Source organism: Moschus berezovskii, chromosome 21 (assembly GCF_049115385.1).
Source record: "Moschus berezovskii isolate FMDL1 chromosome 21, NW_MosBer_1.0, whole genome shotgun sequence".
Lineage (NCBI taxonomy): Eukaryota > Metazoa > Chordata > Mammalia > Artiodactyla > Moschidae > Moschus > Moschus berezovskii.
Genome location: NC_142480.1, coordinates 44,676,392 through 44,699,366, shown reverse-complemented (window position 1 = coordinate 44,699,366; position 22,975 = coordinate 44,676,392). Strand labels below are relative to the sequence as shown.

Genomic DNA, 22,975 nt, shown 5'->3' with positions numbered 1-22,975 from the left:
TGCTCCCTGGACCAGTCACCATGGCTGGGAGGGTGAAGCATGTCATCCACAGGCCTAGGTCACATGGTCCTGGGGAGGGGGCATGGGTAAGATAAGTATCCTTCCAGTAAAACCTCAGGGACTCATAGGGGTACAGCAGGGCATACAGGAGCCTGTCACTCTCCGGGTTTTCCAGATTCACTGGTGTGGCGTTTCCCTCCTCTTATCTCCCAGACTTGACTCCTTGCCACATACAGGCCTCCACACAGAGCTGCCCCGCCGTGCTCTCTGCCTCTCCTGAGCTCTTGACATCTTCTGCCCTTTACATGGAATGCCTTCACTGTTCCTCATTAAATAAGCCCATTCAGCTCAGCGCAGAACTCTCATCTCTGAAGGGCCTGGTTTCTTGGGTGAAGAGCCAGTGCCTAGCTACATGGGTAGCCTCCCGTGGAAATCCCACACAACACACAACCCTAGACAGGTTTTCTTAAGAAGAAACAATTCAGGGACTTCCTTGGTGGTCCAGTGGTTAGAACTCTGCACTTCCACTGCAGGGGGCACTGGTTTAATCCCTGGTTGGGGAACTAAGATCCCACATTCCACTTGGTGCAGCCAAAAAAAAAAAAAAAATCACATACTGTAAAATTCACCCTGTAAAAGTATAAAACTCAGTGCATTTAAGTATATTCATTGGGTTGTGCAAGCCACCACTGTTGATAACTGAAGAATATTTTCAAGGCCCCCAAAAGCAAGCCCAGATCCATAAGCAGTGTCTCCTCCTCCTCCCCAGCCGTTGGCAGTCACCAGTCTGCCTTCTGATTCTGTGGATTTACCAGCTTTGGACACAGTAGCTGGATGGAATCACACAATGTGTGGTCTTTCACTGGCACACTGTAGTGTTTCTGAAGTTTATCCCTGTGGTAGCCTCTATCAGAACTTCCTCCCCTTTTATGTCTGAACAACATTCTGTCATACGCACAGACCACATTTTCTTCATTTCTGTCAGATGAATGTGGTTATTTCCACATTTGGGTAATTATGAATACAGCTGCTGTAAAGGACACGAAAGCTTTTTTTTTTTTCTTGCTGTCCAGGCAGCATGTGGGATCTTCGTTCACCCACCAGGGCTTGAACCCACAACCCTGCACTGGGAGTGCAGTCTTAACCACTGAACCACCAGGGAAGTCTGGAAAGCTTTTCTTGTTAGGAAAGCATGACCTGTAGGACAAACAGCACCAACTCATGCCGCAGACCCTGCTTCTGCTCCCCAGGGGCCAGAGGCTCCACAGCCACATGCTGGGTTGAGACCACATTTTCTCTAAAGAGAAGGGATGGTGGATGTGGCAGGAGGGTCAGGGGAAGGAAGGGGCTGGTAAGGGAGACATGGGGGCCATCCCAAGAGGTGGGGCAGGTGAGCCGGCAGCAGGAAGCTGAGCATCGGGAAGCCACGTGGAGAGTAAGCCTTCCTAACTGATGCTGTGGGTTGAGGTCATGCTCTGCCAGAGCCTGGCGTATTTCCTCCTCCCTCCTCACATGCTCAAAACATCAAGCAAACCTGCTCTTTTATCCAGGGTCCCCCACCTGGGAGACAGCTGCACCAGCACCCTTGCATGCCATCCTTCCAGCCAGAGAGCCAGCCACCCCTGGGTGCCTCCCTGTTAGGAGACTGCGCCTAGAGACAGACCCAGACCCCAGCCCACAGCACAGACCTGGCTCAGGAGGTGCCCACTGCAGGTTTATTAAAGACCACAGAAGAGACAGTGGAGCTTCTCCCCATTGTGAAATGCAGCCCTTCTGGGAAAAAATATTCCTTGTCCACAAGGGGTTGATAAGTGAGAAACCACATGTAAGGCACGTGGCTGGTGGTGACCTCTGCAGCAGAAGACGTGGCAGGCTTGTTGCTCTGTGGGATTCACCTCCCAGTTTTCTCTGGGTTTCCAGGTGCAGAGTGCAGGGCCACGGGTTAGGGGTGGTCTCCCAACACGTCCTCCAGGGCAGGATCTTGGGCCCCCGACTGCCTGGTCCTCGCTTTCTCCACCGACCCGTCATTGCCGCCGGGGCTCACACCAGGGGGATGGGGAAGGAGGCACAGGCCGCAAGGCCGCACATGTTCTTCCCGCGCTCAATGAGGAAGTACCTGGGCAGAGGGAGGGGCTAAGGGCTGGCCAAGATCTGACTCCAGGGGCTAGGCCCTCCCATTTATTCACAAGAGTAGCGCCGGGTTTACTGGTCTCCAGGAAACCTCCAACTTGGCCACCACATGAACACGCTCCCATTATTCTGTCCCTGCTTCATTTCTCTCCAGAATCTCCTGAGGGCCCCCTTCTCAGCCTCGCCTAGTTGGCCTTATGTTGGGGTCCCCGCCTCAAATGAGGACAACAAGTCTGAGACTTGGAGAGACACAAAGTCACATTGAGATATGTCCCCAGGCCACCTGACTGCAGCCCCTTCTAGAAGGAGGGGCTGTCCACCATCGGTAAACTCGTTCCTCTGGTTTCTATCCCTCAGGGCCTTCCAGACATGGCTGAATCCCAGCTGGGCCCTGTGTTGTGGACTGTCTCCTAGCGGTGGTCACAGAACCCACTGAGCCAAATGGTCTCCTGTGCCTGGATACACAGTCATTATAATCTGGGGTCTGGGATGGGAGAGGGGCTGCTGGAGGGTTCTTGACGAGTATGAGGGTTACATCCTCAAATTCCCCTCTTTCTGGCCTGGGCTAAGAAAGAGGGGAGCAGTCCCTTCTCGGAAGCCACATTGAGGCGGAGGAGACACACACCCTGCCTCCCACCGAGGGCCCCCAGACCTGGGCAATCATGTCTCCCTCTCAGCACATGGGACCTAGAAGCCGCTTACCCCTTCATTCCCCAGTGGGGGCCCCAGGAGTTCTTCACGATCCAGTAGGGTATGCCTTTCTCTTCTCCGTACCCAACAGCCAGCACTGCGTGGTTTACTTTATCCGGAGTCTTATGACAGGAAGTACTGGAAAAGGAAAATAAAGGCTTGAAAATATGGAAAGGGTGGGGTTTCTCTGCTAGTCCAGTAGTTGAGACGCTGTGCTTCCAATGCAAGAGGTGTGGGTTTGATCCCTGATCGGGAACCTAAGATCCCACATGCCATGTGGCCAAAAAAAAGGATGAAAGGATAAAAGGTGATTCAGTCACACCCAGCAAGTGATTGAGAGCAATGTTTTCCAGAGCCGGGACTGGGAGGCGCTGAAGGTGGTGAGTTAACGTTGGTTTAGTCACAGGGCAGGAGAAGTGTTCTCTTCAGCCCCTTGGGTTCTCTTGACCCAAAGAAGTGAGGTGTAGTAGGGAGCTGGCTGGGCCCTGACACCCTATGCTTTCCAATACCGCTCACATTACAAGGAGCGAGCACCCCCACTGCGCCTTCTGAGGGCAGCACTGTCCGGCTAGAGCTTCACATGACACTGCTTTGTTGCCACTGTATTTAATTTTTACGATTACCCTGTATTTAGGGCAATTAGACAGGCTTCTCATTTAAGATAGTGAACTAGTTCTCATGAGGAAATTCTGAGAATTTCAAGCGGACGAGCTGCAGTGGTCATGCAATCATTCAGCCGATGTGTAACTGAGCTGTTGACATGCGTCAGGCCTGGGGCAAGGTGTAGGACACCAGCAGTGTGCCCAGCTGTGCTCCTGGACTTAAGAAGCTCCCTTTGGCAGGGAACAGGAGGGCAAAGAGGCTGGTTCTATACAGTGATAACTGGGGGGCTGACAAGAGCCCAAGGGAGGTGGACCCGACCAAGTGGGAACAGAATGGGCAGGGTGTGGGGGCAAGGAAGGCTTCCCTGGGAAGGTGGGTGCTTAGTGGAGTAGAAAATGGCACCCTGCTCTGGTATTCTTCCCTGGGAAATTCCATGGGCAGAGGAGCAGGGTGGAACAGGGAGGACGTGGGTGGCTTTGATGGGATTTGAACTTGGAGAAAGAAGGACAGATGATAGAGGCTCCCTGAGCCGAGCTAAGACATGGGACAGTGGAGGGGGGTGGGGGGTTGTGTGTGCGGAAGTGGTGTGGCGAGAAGGGTGTTCAGAAGCTGACTGGCTCCAGGTGGAGCATGGACCATTAGTGGGGGCACAGGAACAAAGCAGAGGAGGCGATGGTGAAGAGAGATGCAGGGAGAGAGAGGACATGTTTCTGGGCAGCGATCATGCGGCAGCATCTGATAAGGGGGAGGAGGCAGAGACAGGCAGGATCTGAGGTCCCTGCGGCCCGGCCAGCTTCATGTGGGGAGGCCCTTGCCTCTCAGGGCCTAATGCTCAAGAGACCCGCTGGCGGAAGCAGGCTTGGAGACTCAGCAAACAGTTGGCCGTGGAGTTCAAGGCACGTGTGAGAAGAGGGCAGAGGAGAAAGTCCTGGAACACACTCACATTTAGGACCAGCCAGACTGCAATTGAGGCCATTGAGGAGAAGCCGGGCAGTGACCAGAGTGGCTACACTCACTCTCATTGTAAAACAGGCAAGAAGAATGGATGAGAGGAAGCCCACGCTAGAGAACTCGATGACCCTTCAGCACGGGATTCTGGCATCTGGGAGCAGCTGTTTTCCCTTCCCTGTTTCATATCTTCACAGTTTTGAACACGGGTGTTCATCACTAGAGGCAGCTCTTCTGCTGAGCGAGGGGGAGCTCTGGGCTCAAACAGGGGCCCGTGACCCGCTGTGTGACTCCTCTCCTCCTCCCCAGCTCAGGGACCGGGGATCCTGACCCTCAGGGCTGCAGGGCGATGTGACAGGCCAGCAAACGTGGCATGGGTGGAGAAATGGTCAGACTCGGAGTGAGTCCCGGGCCCGGTCATGGGGAGCCCACCTGCCCCTCCTCCCCTGAGGATGCTGGGGTCCTGCTCACCTGGAGTAGATGCCCTTTCTATACATCATAAAGTCAGCAGTCACCTCGAAGGCGAAGCTCACGGGGTTATATAGGGCCACTGCCTCTACCATCGCCTCCTCGTCGTTCTGTGGACAGAGGGGTGGACAGGTGGACACACTGGCCTCTGCCACTTCCCCACCCCACATGAGAAATGTGGCCCTTTGCCCCAAAGTAGGTAAGAGAGGCACAGAGGAGGGAACAGAAGGGTGTTTTAGACCAAAAAGCTGCCACCAAAGGGGAACTGCCCTTCCTTCTAAGCAGAGCCTGCCCTGGACACTGGGGGCTGGTGTGGGGTCCCCTGCCAGGTGGTACAGTGGTAAAAAACCTGCATGCCAATGCAGGAGATGAAAGAGACAAGGGTTCAATCTGAGCAGGGAAGATTCCCTGGAGGAGGAATTGGCACCCACACCAGTACTCTTGTCTGGAAAATCCCATGGACAGAGGATCCTGGTGGGCTATAGTCCATAGGGCTGCAAAGAGTCAGACACGACAGTGATTAAGCACAGAACAGCCCTCTTGTGCGTGAATGGCCAGGATCTTTTGTGTTTTCTATTTGCTTATGGCCCCTCCCCCGAAACCCTGGCTCCCCTATGACCTCCCTGGACCTTGCTGGGCCTCTCTGCTTTGCTCCAAGAGAACCCCGCACCCTTTGGGTGTGAGCCCAGGGTGCAGTGGGGACTCATTCACTCGCTCACTCATGACCACATGCCATGGCCCTCCTGTGAGCCAGGGGCTCCTGGGGGTGCAGAGGTGAGTGGGACGCACCTGTTCCCATCCCCAGGACCCCTGCACCCACAAATCTAGTCTAAAGAACTTTCATTGTTGTTTTTGGTAGAACACTGGGGTTAGAAGTCCATGAGCAGACAAGGCTCAGATGGTGCTAGAAACAAGACCTGGCAAAGGACTGTGTGCCTGAGAAGGACTCAGCCCTGTCAGCGTGGGATCGGGGTGGGGCAATGGGAGGAAGTCTGGGGCTTCCTAGGGGCTGCAGCTTTGAAACGGAGCTGCAGACAGCAGTGGTTGGAACCATCTGTGCTTGTGCTCAGTCTCTCACTCGCGTTGGACTCTTTGCGACCCCATGGACTGGAACCCATACTGGTGTGGGTAACCATTTCCTCCTCCAGGGACTCTTCCCAACCCAAGGATCGAAACCAAGTCTCCCACACTGGCAGGCGAATTCTTCACCACTGCACCACCTGGGAAGCCCCTAGAATTACCTGGGGGGCTTTAAAAAAAAAATCCCAATGCCCAAGCTGCACCCCGGACAATAATGTTAGCATCTCTGGGGTGGGTCCAAGGCGGGAGGATTTCTTAAAGCATCTGTGCTGGGAACCAGTGGGTTACCATGAGCTGAGGAGGCCATTCCCCTGGCTAGAGACCTTGGGGAGTTGAAATACGAAGAGCTGAGGCCAGGGCTCTGCTGAAGGAGGGGCAGGCTGAAGAGGTCAGGGCACCAACCTTCCTCAGTCCTCTCTCCCTGGAGAAGAGGCAGAGACCTGGCTGCAAAGGGCAAATGATTGCCTGGAAAGCAAGCTGCTTCCTTCCCTGTGCTCAGCAAAGGCCTTGTCAGGGCCGGTGAGACCAGGAAGGCCTGTCCACCAAGAGGCAGTGGGCGTCATGGGGCTGGTGGCCATTCCCATGGCCAAGGAGGGCTGGATGCCCATGCTGGCCTGCTCCTCAGGGCCTGCATGTGTCACAGACAAGTTTCTCTTGGGCACCAGGCAAAAGGGATTGTATTGACCCCCAATCCACCTCTTAATGGGCTTCAAATGGGCCAGAGTGGGTCAACCCCTGGTGAGTGTGTCTAAGAGAAACCAGCTGTTTCCTCAAGATAAATGTATCATAGTCAGAAACATCCCAATTAAAGGTTCCAGAATGCCATGATCTCTGTTTCAATCCAGCTTACACTTCTAGTTCTGCAGCCCTGGTCAAGTTACTTAACCACTCTGAACCTTTCTTCATCTATAAAATGAAGGCAATAATGACCCTTATCTCCTAAGGTTGTCTTGAGTCTAAAGGAGATAACACAAGTGGTTAGTACACTCCTTATGGCAGAAAGCAAAGAGGAACTAAAGAGCATCTTGATGAAAGTGAAAGAGGAGACTAAAAAAGCTGACTTAAAACTCAACATTCCAAAAATGAAGATCATGGCATCTGGTCCCATCACTTCATGGCAAATAGATGGGGAAACAATGGAAACAGTGACAGGCTTTATTTTCTTGGACTCCCGAGTCACCGCAGATGGTGACTACAGCTTTGAAATTAAGAGACACTTGTTCCTTGGAAAAAAAGCTATGACCAATTTGGACAGCATATTCAAAACCAGAGACATAATTTGTCGACAAAGATCCATCTAGTCAAAGCTATGGTTTTTCCAGAAGTCATGTCAGGATGTGAGAGTTGGACTATAAAGAAAGCTGATTGCTGAAGAGTTGATGCTTTTGAACTGTGGTGTTGGAGAAGACTCTTGAGAGTCCCTTGGACTGCAAGGAGATCAAACCAGTCAATCCTAAAGGAAATCAACTCTGAATATCCATTGGAAGGACTGATGCTGAGACAGAAACCAATACTTTGGCCACCTGATGTGAAGAACTGATTCACTGGCAAAGACCCTGATGCTGGGAAAGAGTGAGGGCAGGAGGAGAAGGGGACGACAGAGCATGAGATGGCTGGACGGTATCACTGATGCGAAGGACATGAGTTTAAGCAAGCTCCAGGAGTTAGTGGAGGACAGGGAAGCCTGGCGTGCTGCAGTCCATGGGGTCGCAGAGTCGGACATGACTGAGCGACTGAACTGAACACTCTATAAACTCTGCCTGTTTACTACTAGTGCCGAGCGCATGGCATGCACTTTGATTAGATGGAAGCTACTGTTGGGACTTCCCTAGTGGCCCAGTGGTTAATCCACCTGCCAATGCAGGGGACATGGGTTCAATCCCTGGTTCAGGAAGATACCCCATGCGATGGAGCAGTTACGCCCAATGCACCTCAACGACTGAGTTTGCATGCTGCAACTCCTGAAGCTCAGGCACCAAGAGCCTGTGCCACATCTGCAATGAGAAGCCCGAGCACCACAATGGAGGGCAGTCCCCGCTTGCTGAAACTGGAGAAAGCCCGTGCACAGCCGAGAGGACGCTGCGCAGCCCCACAAAGGAATTTGGAAAAAAAAGTGAACCAGACTCAGCCACAGAGTCACGTATATCATTTCACTGTTAAGTACAAGTAATCTTTGAGTGACTGAAATTTAAAGTGTTTAATATTGGGACTTCCGTGGTCATCCGGTAGTTAGGAATCCGCCTTCTAACACAGGGGACACAAGTTCAGTCCACGGTCCCATGTGCCATGGAGCAACTAAAACTGAGCCCGAGCACCGCAATGCTGAGCCCACATGCTGCAACTACTGAAGCCCATGCTCTGCAGTAAGAGAAACCACTGCAATGAGAACCCCACACCCTGCAACCAGAGAAAGCCAGTCTGCAGCAATGAAGACCCAGTGCAGCCGAAAATCAAAACTAAGAAAGAATGAAGACTTGTGCAGACTTGGGCCAGGACCAGAGCACCTGACCGCAGACTCCTGCTCTATCTCTTCCGTCTTACACCCTGCTGCCATCACGGTGACTGACGCTCACTGATAATCAAAAACTTTTCAATCAAAGGGATGTGCTGCCCAGAAAGGCCGCCATGCCATGCCCCTTGGCCATCCGACGGCAGTGAAGGCTGCCTCCTGATCAGAATGTGTTCCCCATTGCAGAGAAGGGTTGGTACTCACCAGTGTGATGTTGGCTACGTCCTTGACGAAAGCAATGGCCTTGCTGGGCTGGTACTTGCAGTCACCATCCTGTTCAGGGGGCAAAGTTCATGGGATTCAGGTTCGGGACGCTCACCCTGCCCTCGCCACCCCGTGCAATTTGATAACACTGACAAAGCAAAAGCTACAGGTACCAGGACTTGGGTGAGGGGGATCACTTAGTAGAGAATCAGAAGCATCCTTGTCCCCAAGGACGTTACAGTCCAGTGGGAGGAGACTGTGCTGGTTTTGGCAGAGGTGGGCTCGAGCAGCCCATGGTGGGAGCACGAGGAAGGGGCCTGACCAAGTCCAAGGAGGCTGGTGGAGAAAAGGAACCAAGTAAGAGCCTGCACGGCAGGGGAGGGAGGGCCACTCTCAGTCCAGGGAAGATGACCAACAAGAGGCAGGACACGTGCAGGGAAGAGCGAGTCCCTCTGAGACGGAGAGACAGTCAGGATGACAACGCAGGACCTGAAGTTTAGAAAGCAGCAAGCGGTTGGGCAGGAGCGGAAGGTTTCCAAGGGGAGAGTGAAGTCAAAGACAAGACTGGGCAGACAGATTTGGGCAGAGGGACTTGGAAGGCAGGCCGGAGAGTCTGGAGTTTATCTTGCAGGCCCTGGAAAGCCTTTGAGGAGTTCTGAACTGAGTGTACTCAGAGCTTGGTCTGAGAGGCCACTCTGGCAGCCCCTGGGGGAGGGTGGTCCCAGGACAGACCAGCCTCAGGGATCCAGGATGAAGGGGGACCAAGGGCTGAGTAGGGGAAGGGACACAGGACAGACCAAGGAGCAGAAGCAAGGTCTCTGTGAGGGGAGGGTCTGGGCAGGGGGATTGCCCTGAGAAAGGGACACAGGTAGCCAAGAGGTTTTCGGGAAAGGTGGTGCCTTCCCATTGCTGGGAGGGGAAACAGCGGAGGAGAGTCCTGGGTTTGGGTGAGTCAGGGTGCCCAGCCGTGCACAGGTGGGGCTGAGGTGAGAGCAGGGGAGGCCCTGGGCTCAGGAGCACTGTCTGCATGGGCTTGGAGTGTAGGAGTCCATAGATGGCACCCTGGTGCACCCTCGGCAGGAGGCATGGGCCAGGCCATGAGCAGAGACGGTGCTGCCATGGACAGGGCGCAGAGGCCCCTGGACAGCTGAGCACTGGGGCTCAGAAAAGCAGAGGAGGCGAAGCAGTGAACTTGAAGAGACAACACTGAGAATTCAGGAGGGAGCAGGAGTCCTCAAGAGGGTGCAGGGGAGGGGTGTGTCCTGAGAGTGGGAGAAGAACAGAAATGGGGGGCCTGCACTAAGAAGATGGAGCCCAGGCTGGGAGAAAAGAGATAGGGGGCTCTGAGGGGCCCTGCAGACCAAGAAGATGGAGCCCAGGCTGCCCGAGTTACCTGGCCCCTGTAGGGGTAGGTGTCTTCACCCATGATGCCCTTGTTGTACCGGATGTACTCGAAGGCCTGGCTGGGGAGACCCCTGCAAGAAGCACACACAGTTGTGCCCACCTGGGACTGGCTCCGATAGAGGTAGGGCCTGCAGGGGGCTGGGGCATGCCTGACGTCTGCCCTGGCGGGGCTGGGGGGCCATGGTAGTGACTTCAGCCCTGAGTCCCAGGACGAGCCTGAGCGTGGTTCCCCGCAGGAGACCCCTGTGCTGGCTGCTGCTGAAGCAGGACTCGCCCCGGAGAGGGCTGGGCTGCTGGGAGGGAGCGGGAGGCAAGCCTGGGAGCCTGCTCTGGGGGGACGCAAGGGGCCTGGCTTTACACCTGTGCGCACAGGAAAGGTCTTAGAGCATTGCACGTGAGGAGGGGATGAGGGCTGGAGACCCTGGGAACCGGGAGTCAGTCCCTAACGACCCCTTTGAAGAACAGGCCAGGAGGTAGGTAGACAGACTGGGAGTTTGGGGTTGGCAGATGCAAACTGGTACATCTAGGATGGGTAAACAACAAGGGCCTACTGTACAGCACAGGGAACTATATTCAATATCCTGTGATAAACCACAATGGAAAAGAATATGAAAGAGAATGTATGTATGTGTATATAACTGTTGCTGTTCAGTCCCTGAGTCACGTTTGACTCTTTGTGACCCCATGGACTGCAGCACGCTAGGCTTCCCTGTCCTTCACTATTTCTCGGAGTCAATGATGCCATCCAACCATCTCATCCTCTGCTGCCCTCTTCTCCTCCTGCCTTCAGTTTTTCCAGCATCAGTGTTTTTTCCAATGAATCAGCTCTTCGCATCAGGTGGCCAGAGTATTGGAGTTTCAGCTTTAGCATCAGTCCTTCCAATGAGTATTTCCGGTTGATTTCCTTTAGGATTGACTGCTTTGATCTCCTTGCTGTCCAAGGCACTCTCAAGAGTCTTCCCCAGCACCACAGTTCAAAGGCATCAATTCTTTGGTGCTAAGCCTTCTTTATGGTCCAACTCTCACATTGGTACATGACTACCGGAAAAACCATAGCTTTGGCTACATGGACCTTTGTCAGCAAAGTGATGTCTCTGCTTTTTAATATGTGTATAACTACGGGGTTGCAGAGTCAGACACAACTTACCAACTGAACAATGGTGTGTATAACTGAGTCACTTTGCTGTACGGCAGTAATTAACTCAACACTGTAGTTCAACTAGACCTCAATAAACAAATAAATGGGCCAGGAGAGCAGGCCCGGCAAAAGACAGTGTTTCTGCCTGAACACGGCACCTCATCTATAGAAAAGCTCCTTCACACAGCCTGCCGAGCTGGGGCAGCCAGAGCTTTAGAGTAGGGGACCCCAGTCTCCCAGCCGCGGAGCAGTACCCCCTGTCATCATCAACATTAGATTAGAAATAAAAGCACAATAAATGTACTGTACTTGAATCATCCTGAAACCATCCCCACTCCATCTCCCCCCCATAACCCCAGTCCCTGGGAAAATCTTCCACGAAACCAGCCCCTGGTGCCAAAAAGGTTGGGGACTGCGGCCTTAGAGAATTCGCAGACAGCCGACCAGACACCTGTGTGTGGACCTTGCTTCTGCAGGACGATGCGCTTCTCATTCTGTGAATTCTTTGGGCCACTCACCCAGAGGCCCGGGTGGTGGATGAGGCCACATGTGCTGAGGGGTGACAGCCAGGTGACAACAGGGAAAGAGGACAGATTCTTGGAGCAGACAGGCCCGGGCCTGGCTTACAGCTCTGCCCACTTCAGCTGAGAGACCTCGGATATGTGGGGTGACCATCCTCCTCTTTAAGCGGGGCCAATTTTGCTCCCACCCAGGATGCAACAGAAGTAACCCTGGGAAATGAGTAGGGGCTCCAGGCCTCCCCACCCCCATCTGGGACGTACCCTTTGCAGCCGTGGTTGTTGAAGTTCTGGGCGCAGTCCACCAGCTGCTGCTCAGCCTGGAGAAGGAACACACACCCGGTGAGCTATGTGTTCACTGGGAGAGCCCCCAGCTCCGGGCCCCCTGAGCCGACCACACCCACGGCCCTGCCAGCTCTGGGTCAGGAGGATCAGGTTATACTCCCCCAGGGCAAGGTCCATCTCTGTGTCCGAGGGGCCAGCCCAGAGCCAGCGCCTTTTGTGGAAGAGCTCAGTGATGACCTGGCAGCCAAGCCGGCATGTGAGAGGGTGAGGAGGGGCCTGAAGGGTGCACGTAGGTGGGCCCCCATGGTGGCATGTGGGAGGGAGGAGACAGGCCTTCCTGCTCCCGGGCCCTGGTGGCCCTCGCCAGTCTAGCCCTCTCTTCTTCCACTTCCCTATGCAGGACGCTGTGGTCCGACAGTCACCCCTTGCTCTGGGGGATCTGGGGGTGAATACACAGGTCCCTGCTCTCCCTTGCAGAAAGACGACCAGCCTGGGAGCGGGTGCAGCTCCTACAGGGCTGCCTCCCAGGCAGGCTCTGCTCCCTGAAGGCCCCGGGTCCCCAGATCAAGGAACACCCAGACCCACTCAGGAATGAGCCTCAGTCCTTCCAAACCATCAGGGGAGGTTTTGCACGCCAAATGTCCATGAGACTGGGACACAAAGTCCAGCTGACATGGCCACTGTCATCTACAGGCCTGAAGAAGCCTGAAGGCCTGGCCTGCCCATCCAAGTCAGGGCTCGGAGCCAAGCTGTGACCCCTGCAGGAGGAGACCCTGACCCCATGCTCCCCCACATCCCACCCTGCTCCGTGGCTGGTCACTCACCAGGAAGGGCAACTTCCCCGTTGCTATGGCGACAGCAGACTCCAGGGCCCCGGTGGTGGAGAAGGTCCAGCAACTGCCGCAGCTGCCCTGGAGGCCAGAGTGGAGAAGGGGAGTCAGGACCCGGGCCCCTAAGGCTCCCGAGAACCTCAGTGGACCAAGCCCCAACTCACATCTGTCCGTACTGATCCTCACAAGCCCCAAGTGGCCGCCATCCTTCTCCCCATGTTACAGATGAGAAGACTGAAGCTTGTAAAAAATGGGCAGCAGCAGCTGTGCACTCCCCATCCAGCCCCTCGCTGACCAACCCCCACTGTCCTGCAAGGGCCGGAGTTCCTCCTGACTCTATTGTGTACTCTTCTACAGGTCCTTCTACTTTTTTTCTTTCCTTGCTTCACCACAAGGCACAGGGGATCTTAATTCCCCAACCAGGCATCAACCCATGCCCTCTGCAGTGGAAGTTCAGAGTCTTAACCACTGGACTGCCTGGGAAGTCCCTCTGCTTCTGAATCTTCTGCTGGCTTCTCTTCTTCCCACTGCTCCCAACAGAAGGACTCACCAAAGTCCTGTTTCCAGAACCTTCTCTCTCACCTTTCCCCCTCCAATCTCGTCCACAGTCCTGTTAAACTAACAACTTCCCAGACCCCACTTCAGCCCTGAACTCTGCCCAGACCCAGACCACCTGTCTCCCAGAGGACCCCACCTGTGTACACCCCAGACACCATAGACCCTGTGTGTCCTGCCCTAGCGATCCATTTCCCTGTCCTCTACCATGATCACGGCTACTGACCAGTCTCCTGACACCTCACTGGGGCCAGGAGTCGGGTGCTGGAGCCTGCCTGCCTACTTCAGATCACAGTCCTGCCCCCACCCACCATGTGAGCTGGGCAAGGGGCATCTCCCCACCCCCCAGTTTCATCAGTTGTAAAACGGGAACTACCATGCTTGCCCCACAGAACTGTCAGAAGCGCAGATAAGATCCTTCCAGTTATTCAGTTACCCCACGGGTTCAGTAACACCAGCTGCTGTTAGCATCTTTCTCTCATCCCCATCTTTGTCTCTTTCCCGCCCTTCACTGGCTCAACCGTCCATAGACTAATTCTGAAACGTCTCCTAAGATCCTTTCCTCCACTCCTCCTCGCTTGTCTCCTGGAAAGAGCCTTCACCCTCCCCCCATCCCCAGTCTCTTCCTCTCAAATCCTTCCCTTGGCAGCGGGAGGGGAGGGCCTGATCAGAGTATCTCTGGCTGGTCAAGGGGGTGGGCTTGGCCACTGAGGAAAGAGACAGACAGAGCAGGGCTGAGCCGCCAGCCCTGGCCTTGAGCAGAGACCCACTTGCTTTGCACCTTCAGCGTCTCTGTAAAGTGAGAAACCCTTAGGTAGCTGAGCTAATGTCAGATCCTGTCGCTACACCTGTAACCATATGGTGGCTACAGTGAGAGACCATACGCACCCACAGGGGTGACCACCTTGTTCCGGCCCCTCTGCTCAGGGGTCTCTCTCCTGCCTGATAAGCTAGCTAATGAGAGGACCCAGAACATCCTTGGCAGACCTCTGCTTCTTCCTTGCCCAGAGGGTGAGGGGGTTCAGGCTTCCACACTGAATACCTGTTGGGTTTTGAACTGTCCCGGGATTCTCAGATGGTTTAAAAGCCACCGTGGGGTCTTGGGGGGAGGGGACTGACTTCATCCTACCCGTCTGCTGGAGCGGAGGCTCGTTTTGCCTTCTGTGTTCTGGTTGAACCGTCTAGATTACTAGGCAGGCTCTGGGAATCCAGTGAGCCTGGGGGCATCATGGCTGCATCACATGGATTTCAGGAAAAGGAGAAAATGTTTCTCACGGCGAGTTTCAGTGGAAAAGCCAAGTGCTACCAGGAGGGGAACCTTCACCCTGTGTTTCCTGGGAGCAAGAGGTGGGAATGCTTCTGAAGATGGCTACTGCACTGTCACTTCCAGGGACAGCAGGGCCCAGACTCTCCAGGACCCAGCAGTGTGTGGGACCTTCCAGCCAGCCACCTGGTCCTCAGCTCTCAGTGCAGGAACGTGCCACCACTTGCCTTGCCTGGCACGGTGTGTCCTGCAGGAGACGCTCTTCAGAGCATGTCTGCAATGCTGGGTTCCATGTCCTTCCTTGACCACCTGCAGCTCCCTTGAGGGAGGCAGAGGGCCAGGGAGGGGCTGAACCTGGTGCTTTGTGGAGCGGATGGAGGACAGGAAGAAAAGACATGTAGGAATGGGGTCCCGTGTCCAGTCACAGAAGGGCACAGATGTTTAGGGTGACTGTAAGAGAGACCTAGGGCCAGCGAGGAGCTTTAGACAGTGCAGTGGAGCAGGAGGGAAGGGGCATACTTCAGCCCAGAGAGGGACTACGTCCATAAAAACAATGACTTCCTGGCCTTTTGGAGGAAGGTAGCTAGAGAGACAATGAAAAAATAATGGAGTTGGGGATATTACTCTTTGTGTTTTGGGATTCCCTTGAGTTTTCCTTCCTGGCATACTGTCTGAGAATGTGGCTGTTTAGGAGGAAAAACGGGGGACCATCATGCATACCTGATTTTTCACTGGTGTGACAAAATTTCCTTTTTTTCGCCAGTCCATGGAGGGTGGGTAGGGACCAGTACCTCGAAGGTAATTACTTTTGGTGGCTGAGCAATTCTGAAATGACAAATTACAATTTTTTCAGGGGAAAAAGAAAAAACCTTTCTAATGGAAAAGTATGTAATTAAAATAGTCACCACAAGAGAATGAGAAAGATTATGGTTGTCAGAACCATCCTATTGCACCCTATTAGTTCCAAATGCTAAATGACAGGTCCTTTGGGGGGCTCAGGTTGGGGCACTTAGGACAGGGAGGGCAGATTTAGCAAAGAAAAATATAGTTCACCCAGTTAAAGTTGAATTTTAGATCCATTATGAAAAAGTTGTAGTGTACATCCATGTAATACTTTGGATATTACTTATGCTACAATATTATTCGTTGGGATTTCTCTGGTGGTCCAGTGGTCAAGAATCTGCCTGTCAATGCAGGGGACCCGAGTTTGATCCCTGTTCAAGGAAGATTCCCACATGCTCTGGAGCAACTAAGCCCAAGCGCCACAACTACTGAAGCCCACACACCTTAGAGCCTGCAACAAGAGAAGCCACTGCAAGGAGAAGCCCGTGAACCCCAACCAGAGAGTAGCGCCCACTCACTGCAACTTAAGAAAGTCCTCTCAGAAAACGAAGACCCAGCGCAGCGGAAAAAAAAAAGCCAAACAGAAAAGACTCAGATTTGGTCCCAATGAATAATACCCACCTGAGGCTCTGACCAAAGATACTTGCGTTTTAATTCAGCAAAGCTCATGTCTGAAAATTGATTCAGTCCCACTGAAAAAAGAGAAGGCAGAACAGTCAACAATCAAACAAAAAACAAAACAAAACAGAGGTGTTAAGTAGATCGCTAATAAAGAAACAGAAAAAATATTGAAATCTCACGTTCCCTCATGTCCTATGAACAGGCCCTCAACTTGGCTCCTTTAAATTTTTAAACGGAATGGACACAGTTGAACTGTTTTAAAACAATTTTTTTTGAGGTACAGTTGACCCTTGAACAACATGGTTTGAACTGGGCAGATCCACTTATACGCAGATTTTTTCCCAATAGTAAATACTACAGTGCAACATGATCCCAGGTTGGTGTAATCATGGGATGCAGAACCGTGGATACAGAGAAAGTGCCCATATGGAGGAAATGCATATATGGAGGGCAGACAATCAGTTAAACTCAGATTCTCAACTGTGCAGACCCCACACTGTTCAAGGGTCAACTGTAATTCACTACACCAAGGTCTGCCTGACTGAGCTTTGGAATTCCCTGGGGAGCTTTGCAACAGCACCAGTGTCTGGGCTGCACCCCAGACATGTGGACGTAGTGGGCCTGGGGTGGGTCCTGGGCACCCATTTTTTAGATGCCCCGTTAGTAGGGTTGGTGGACGTCCGGGTACAGAACTACCACACCTGCGCCAAGTGCCTGCCCCCTGTTACCTCCTTCAGTCTTCATAACCTGGCGGGGGGAGCCTCACGATCTCCACTTGACAGTCAAGTGAAACTTCAGAGTTATCAGTACCCCCCAGGGTTGACACAGCCAATACTGGGCAGAAATGAGGTTCAGACTGAGGTTTCCTCCACTTCATGCTTCTGCCCATGTCACTCACTTAGTCGACAGTGCCGTCACTTCTGAGTCCTCAGTGTATGTAGCGTGTGTTTCTAGTGAAACGAACCCAGACTGAAGGCAGATGTCCTAAGGAGCAGCTCGCGAGTCCAGAAACACTCCTACCCTCAGCAGCCCAGGGGCTCAGCGTCTGGGCTGGACCCTCAGAAGGCAGGAACACCACAACCCTTCGGAGGGACACCCTAAAGTTACAACCCCTTGAATCTCAGAGAACAACAGCAGAGCTGGAATGTGAGGTTGGCCAAACCAGCTTCAGAGCCTGGGTGGCTGCTCTCCCTCTGCCCAGCTCCCAAGTCCAGTGGACCCTGTAATCATTCCTTTCTTTCCAGATCTGAGCTGCTCCCTCCTCCCAGGGATGAGCGGCCTGGAGGCAAGGTGTCCCCACGTACTTTTAAATGTGTGGTTCCTGGCGTTGTGGGCGTTGATCTCCCTCAAGTTGCTGGCAAACACCTGCAGCCTGTGGTGGTATTCCTCTGAGCTGTATTTCTTTTGATGCTGAAACAAACACATTAGCAATAAGTCACGGAAACAGGACGCTGCTCACCAGAGGGTAACGGTTTTGTCTTCTAAGAGGAGGGATGGAGGTTTTCTTCTTGCCATGATTCTCAGGCCAAAACAGTATTAGAGGTGGGACGCTGCCCTGGGTCTCTGCAGAGCATGGGGAAGTTTATATCGGAACCCCTCTGCTTCCAGGGGCCTGTGGCCAGAATGAAGCCTATGCAGCTGCCGTAGAGTCAGTCAAGAGACCAAGAAGGCCAGGTGAACGACCTGTCACGTTTAGGTCAGCCCTGGACACCACAACTGGCACTAGGTCAAGTTCATGGCAGAAATCACCACTTTTCAAAAATATGCACACCAGTGTTTTTCGATTGATTTTGCAGTCAGCTACACAATGTGATTTGAATACAAAAAATGTAAATGAATCTGAAGGTTTCCAAGGCTGCTAGCCAACTTCACCACTGGGGACCAGACCACTGTTTGGAAGGAACTCACTTAACCAAAATTTTTTGCAGCGCTTGACTCATCCCCATGTGGGAAAGACCCAGGGCAAGGGGGCTGGAAATTCCTCCTTCATTGTCTCAAATCTAGGACAGTTTGTTCTGATAACAGGAAACAGTGAAACGAGAAACTTCAGAAAGAAGAAGTTGGACACTGACCTGCACCATCCATGACTGAAAGTGAAACTTCTCTGCAAAAAGGAGAAAAAAAAAAAATTAGGCCTGGGTGCCTTGTGGTCACATCTATAGCCAAGAGGGGCACAAGAGAACTGATTCGCATTTTAATAAACTGAGTTAAATTTAAGGCACCAAAAATGATGGTATATTTGGGGTGGGAGGAGACGGGGACGACAGAGAATGAGATGGCTGGATGGCATCACCGACTCGATGGACAGGAGTTTGAGTGAACTCCAGGAGTTGGTGATGGACAGGGAGGCCTGGCGTGCTGTGATTCATGGGGTCGCAAAGAGTCGGACATGACTGAGCGACTGAACTGAACTGAACTGAATGCAGAATTTGAAAAGGAACTAAATTCTTACTGCCTTTGTGCTCCAAATTAATTTTGAAAAAGTACATGCCATTAACCTATGGTATTAAAAATCAGGATAATGGTAATACTTAGTGAGGAGTCAAAGGGGGCCTGTGGGGTGCTGGTAATGTTCTGTAGCTTCATCTGGGTGCCAGTTTCACAAGTATGTTTAGATGACGAAAATTCACTGAAATGCATATTTAATGATTTGTGTTCTCTTCTGTGTCATATTTTAAGAAGTTAATTTAAAAACCTTTCTGCCAGGACTTCCCTATTGATCCAGCGGTTAAGACTGTAGTTCCTATGCAGGGGGTTTGATCCCTGATTGGGGAACTAATCCTACGAGCTGCATGGCGAGGCCAAAAATAAATACATAAAATAAAAATGAAAGTTTTGAATTTAACAGAGAGCTTGTTATTCATGATAACACAAATAAATACTTTAAAAACCCTTATATACCCTGTGTCAGCAATTTTTTAAAAAGGGACAGATGGTAAATATCATAGACTTTGCAATCTCTACAGTCTGTTATAACTACTCAACTCTACCCTCGCGTGTGAAAATGAAGGGGTATGACTGTTTCAATAAAACTTTATTTACAAAAACGGGCTGCCTAGTTGTAGACTCTTCCTATATCCAACCTTGTACATTTTTAAATGTAAAATTGCATTTCAAATTTAAATAGCTGCAAAGGATGTACTCCAGTTTATTGCAATTAATGACATTTAAAAATACAACTCTTCCATTGTATTCAAAGGATGCTAGCCAAAGAATTCCATATACCATCATGACATGATACCCACCATCAATAACATGAACAAGCCCTTCTATAAGAGCTGAATACTTCATATAGTTTCTTTTTCTCCCTGAACCCCCATCTCCATCCACATCTCACAGAATTTTATCCTAAGGGAGCATCTGTTTATTTTGGGGGGCTACATTACAGGGCATGTAGGATCTAGTTCCTTCACCAGGAATCAAACCCATGCCCCCTGCATTGGAAGTGCAGAGTCTTAACCACTAGACCACAATGGAAGTCCCAGGGAGTATCTGTTTATACTTAATTGCTCTAGTATCCTTTTATGCAATGACAAGCACGGAAAGTATAAATTTAAATTACTGTTACTCCTGGTGACCCATATACCTCTGGCTATTATAAAAGTTCATTCTGGATTAAGTCATCATCATTATTAAGACTCCAACTGATTAAAAACATATCAAATATATTATACCTAATGAAAAGTAATTGTAAACATAAAAAGTAAACCTGCATTGGAGAGGCATCTCTTAATGAGGTAAATTAAACTTAATTAACAATGCCCTCCCCATGGATTTATATATTCATGAGTGATTATTACCTGTTTTTCTGAATGGGTTAGCATTAACTCTTATCTTTGTCTCAGCCCTTTGAAAGGGCTGAGAAATTCTGCTCAGATAAGCAGGATTGCTTGTTGCTTCTGGGAACAGAAGGCAAGGTTTAGAGCAAAGTCACGCAATTCCTCATACTGCTTTCTACACCCCCACATCATAAGCCACTCTATTACTAAACATTATTTCTATGACCCCAGCAGCTGACACTTGGAAGTAAAGGGTGTGGAAATGGATTTACTGTCTGTACTGGTATCACTTGGTACTTTTCTGTGTTCCTCCACTGGTCCACGGGCTTCCCAGGTGGTGCAGTGGTAAAGAATCCATCTGCCAATGCAGGAGACACAGGAGACACAGGCTTGATCCCTGAGTCAGAAAGATCCCTTGGAGGAGGAAATGGCAGCCCACTCTGGTATTTGTGCCTGGAGAATCCCATGGACAGAGGAGCCAGGCAGGCTATCATCCATGGGGTCACAAAGAATTGGACACAACTGAGCACACACATGTGTGCCACCAATCCATACCCTGCACTTGGAAGATCACAGTTGTATGGAATTTAGCTCTCCCCGTGTGGGTCATAGATCTGTTCCAGAAATCAAGTGACAGCCATTTTTCCTGAGAAAGATTTCTGCACATTTCTCCAGGATATGCCCTGCGTGGGGTTTGCTGCTGCTGCTGCTGCTAAGTCACTTCAGTTGTGTCTGACTCTGTGCGACTCCATAGATGGCAGCCCACCAGGCTCCCCCGTCCCTGAGATTCTCCAGGCAAGAACACTGAAGTGGGTTGCCATTTCCTTCTCCAATGCATGAAAGTGAAAAGTGAAAGAGAAGTCGTGTCCAACTCTTAGCTACCCCATGGACTGCAGCCTATCAGGCTTCTCCATCCATGGGATTTTCCAGGCAAGAGTACTGGAGTGGGTTGCCATTGCGTGGGGTTTAGAGGACTGCAAATCTTGGTTAGGGCCCTACTATAGCTGATGTCTTCAGAAGTGAAAAAGTGAAGTGAAAGTTGCTCAGTTGTGTCTGACTCTTTGAGATCCCATGACTGTAGCCTGCCAGGCTCCTGTGTCCATGGATTTCCCAGACAAGAATACTGGAGTGGGTTGCCATTCCCTTCTCCAGGGGATCTTCCCAACCCAGGGATCAAATCCAGGTCTCTTGTATTGGCAAGCAGACTCTTTACCATCTGAGCCACCAGGGAAGCCTGATGGCTTTAGAGGATGACAGATCTCAGCTTAGGACCAGGGCTTGAGGCAGATGGAGTTTAGGACAACTGACCAATGTTTGCCTGCAGAGGTTTCAAAAGCTACAAGCAGACTACTTCTCATTTGTTGGAGGTCAGAGGGAGAAAAAGCCAGAGGTGATCTTGGGGTGGGGCCAGAAGGACATCTGGTGACCTTTGCACACTAAACTCAGACCCATTTTAGTCCATTGTGACTTTTGGAAGAAAGCACACATCCTTTCTTTATGTGCTGTTTTGGGGAGCACATGGTACTATCTAGAACAGGGGTTAGCAAACTCTCACCTGCCACTTGTTTTTGTATGGCCCATGGGCTAAAAATGTTCATGTTTAAAAATGTTTTTTTGAAAACCACATTGTGTAGCACTTTAAAATCATGTGAATTCAAACTTCAGTGTGTCTAAGTAAAAGTTTCTGGGAGCGCAACTGGCTCATTCATTTACATACCACCTTTGGCTGCTTTCAGCACAGAATTAAGTAGCTGATACAGAGACTGTGTGGTCCACAAATAGCCTAAAATATTTACTATCTGGCCATTCACAGGAGAAGCATGCCAAACCCTACTCTGGAAGAACGGATTCCAGCACCAGCCGTTCTCCTCCACGCAGGCCACATGGCCCTGGCTTGCCGGCAGCTGGGTTTCTTTAGGTTGGGACTGAGCTGAGCTGGGCGTCCTCCCAGGTCTGCAAGACTGGGGGCCTTCCTTGTACTAGTGGGTCGGGAAGAATCAGGCAAGATTCTAGTGGAAAAGTTTCAGCCTCAGGGATCTTTGTCCTATCCCCAGGCTGCTCTTTGGCTACAATTCTTTGTCCTCAGGGTGAGGAGGCAGGTGGTCTAGGGAGGTCAAGGCCTGTGGGTGGTGGGTTGAGGCTGAGGGTGGTGGGCAGCGGGCAAGGCAGGAGGGCCTTCCGGAGAGCTTTTAGCTTGGGAAGGTGGCTGGATCTGCAGCAACAGAACTAGGGTAAGAGCAGCAGGAAGCTGGACCACTCAGCTTCCTGAGTGGAAGCCCTGGGGCCTTACAGGGGAGCCCTGGGGCTTGACCTTACACCCTGGGTCCTTGGAACAAAAAGTTTCAGTTTTCAGGGGCTAAATCTGCTATGGCTCTGCACAGTCACTCCTCGAAAGGGCAGGTCCAACCCATTCACAGGCTCTCAAGGCACCCCTGGGGACGTCCCCTGTGCCCAGTCCCTGGGAGCTGCCAGAAAAGGCTGGGAAGTCCCTGCTAGCCTCTGGCAGGGGCAGATCCGGGTCCTCTGAGTCTCCAGGTACGGGGTGGAGAGCAGAAGGGGCCGCTGGGGCATTTCCTCTCAGCGCCCCTGAGCAAGGGGGGCCCCCGGGCACCTATCCACCCGCTCCTCGGGTCCTGCAAGACGATCACCCTCCAAACCAACCCCTTTTCCAGCCCACACCCACAACCCGTCACAGAGGCCACCCTTCCTGGACTCCGGTCCCGACCCGCAGAGCCCCAGGGCCTCGGGCCTGGGACGTGCGCTGCCCGGCTCCTCCCAAGCGCGGAGTCCCCACCCGCCCAAGTTCTCCAGAGTCTCCGACCTGCCGGCTCCTCTCCGGGGGAGCCCCGTCCCCGTCCCCGGAGGCCCCGTACCTAAAGAGTTCACGGCCAGCTCGGCGGCGCCGCAAGCGGGGGCGCCCAGGAGCCAGGCCCCCGCGCAGAGTAGCGGCAGGACGGCCCACATCGCGGCGGCTGGGACGGCTCTGCCGGCGAACTGGCTTGGAGGACTGCGGGGCAGGAGGCCAAAAAGAGCTCGGGACGGCGGGAGGGGCGGGGCCGGGCGGCGGGCGGGGCTGGAGGAGGGGAGGGAAGGGGAAGAGGTGGGC

The 22,975-nt window shown here is 52.3% G+C and overlaps 1 protein-coding gene across 1 annotated transcript; it reads right to left on the bottom strand.

Moving 5' to 3' along the window:
• Positions 1-1,693: 1,693 nt before the first annotated feature.
• On the bottom strand, positions 1,694-22,901 carry CTSH (cathepsin H). The gene is made up of 12 exons (XM_055417933.2): positions 22,743-22,901; positions 18,163-18,194; positions 17,395-17,500; positions 16,091-16,161; positions 15,347-15,451; positions 12,802-12,888; positions 11,957-12,012; positions 10,026-10,107; positions 8,633-8,701; positions 4,843-4,949; positions 2,833-2,958; positions 1,694-2,116 (listed from the first exon to the last, which is right to left on the bottom strand). Exons 1-12 carry the CDS (start codon positions 22,831-22,833, stop codon positions 2,041-2,043), a joined length of 1,008 nt encoding a protein of 335 aa, XP_055273908.1. The 5' UTR covers positions 22,834-22,901; the 3' UTR covers positions 1,694-2,040.
• Between the last annotated feature and the right edge of the window lie 74 nt (positions 22,902-22,975).

Coding starts and splice junctions, on each gene's coding strand:
- CTSH (XM_055417933.2), bottom strand. CDS start 22,833: ATGTGGGCCGTCCTGCCGCTACTCTGCGCGGGGGCCTGGCTCCTGGGC. Junction 12,013..12,801: donor CGGGGAAGTTGCCCTTCCTG/GTGAGTGACCAG, acceptor TTCCTTCTCCAG/GCTGAGCAGCAGCTGGTGGA. Junction 10,108..11,956: donor AACAACCACGGCTGCAAAGG/GTACGTCCCAGA, acceptor TGCTTCTTGCAG/GGGTCTCCCCAGCCAGGCCT.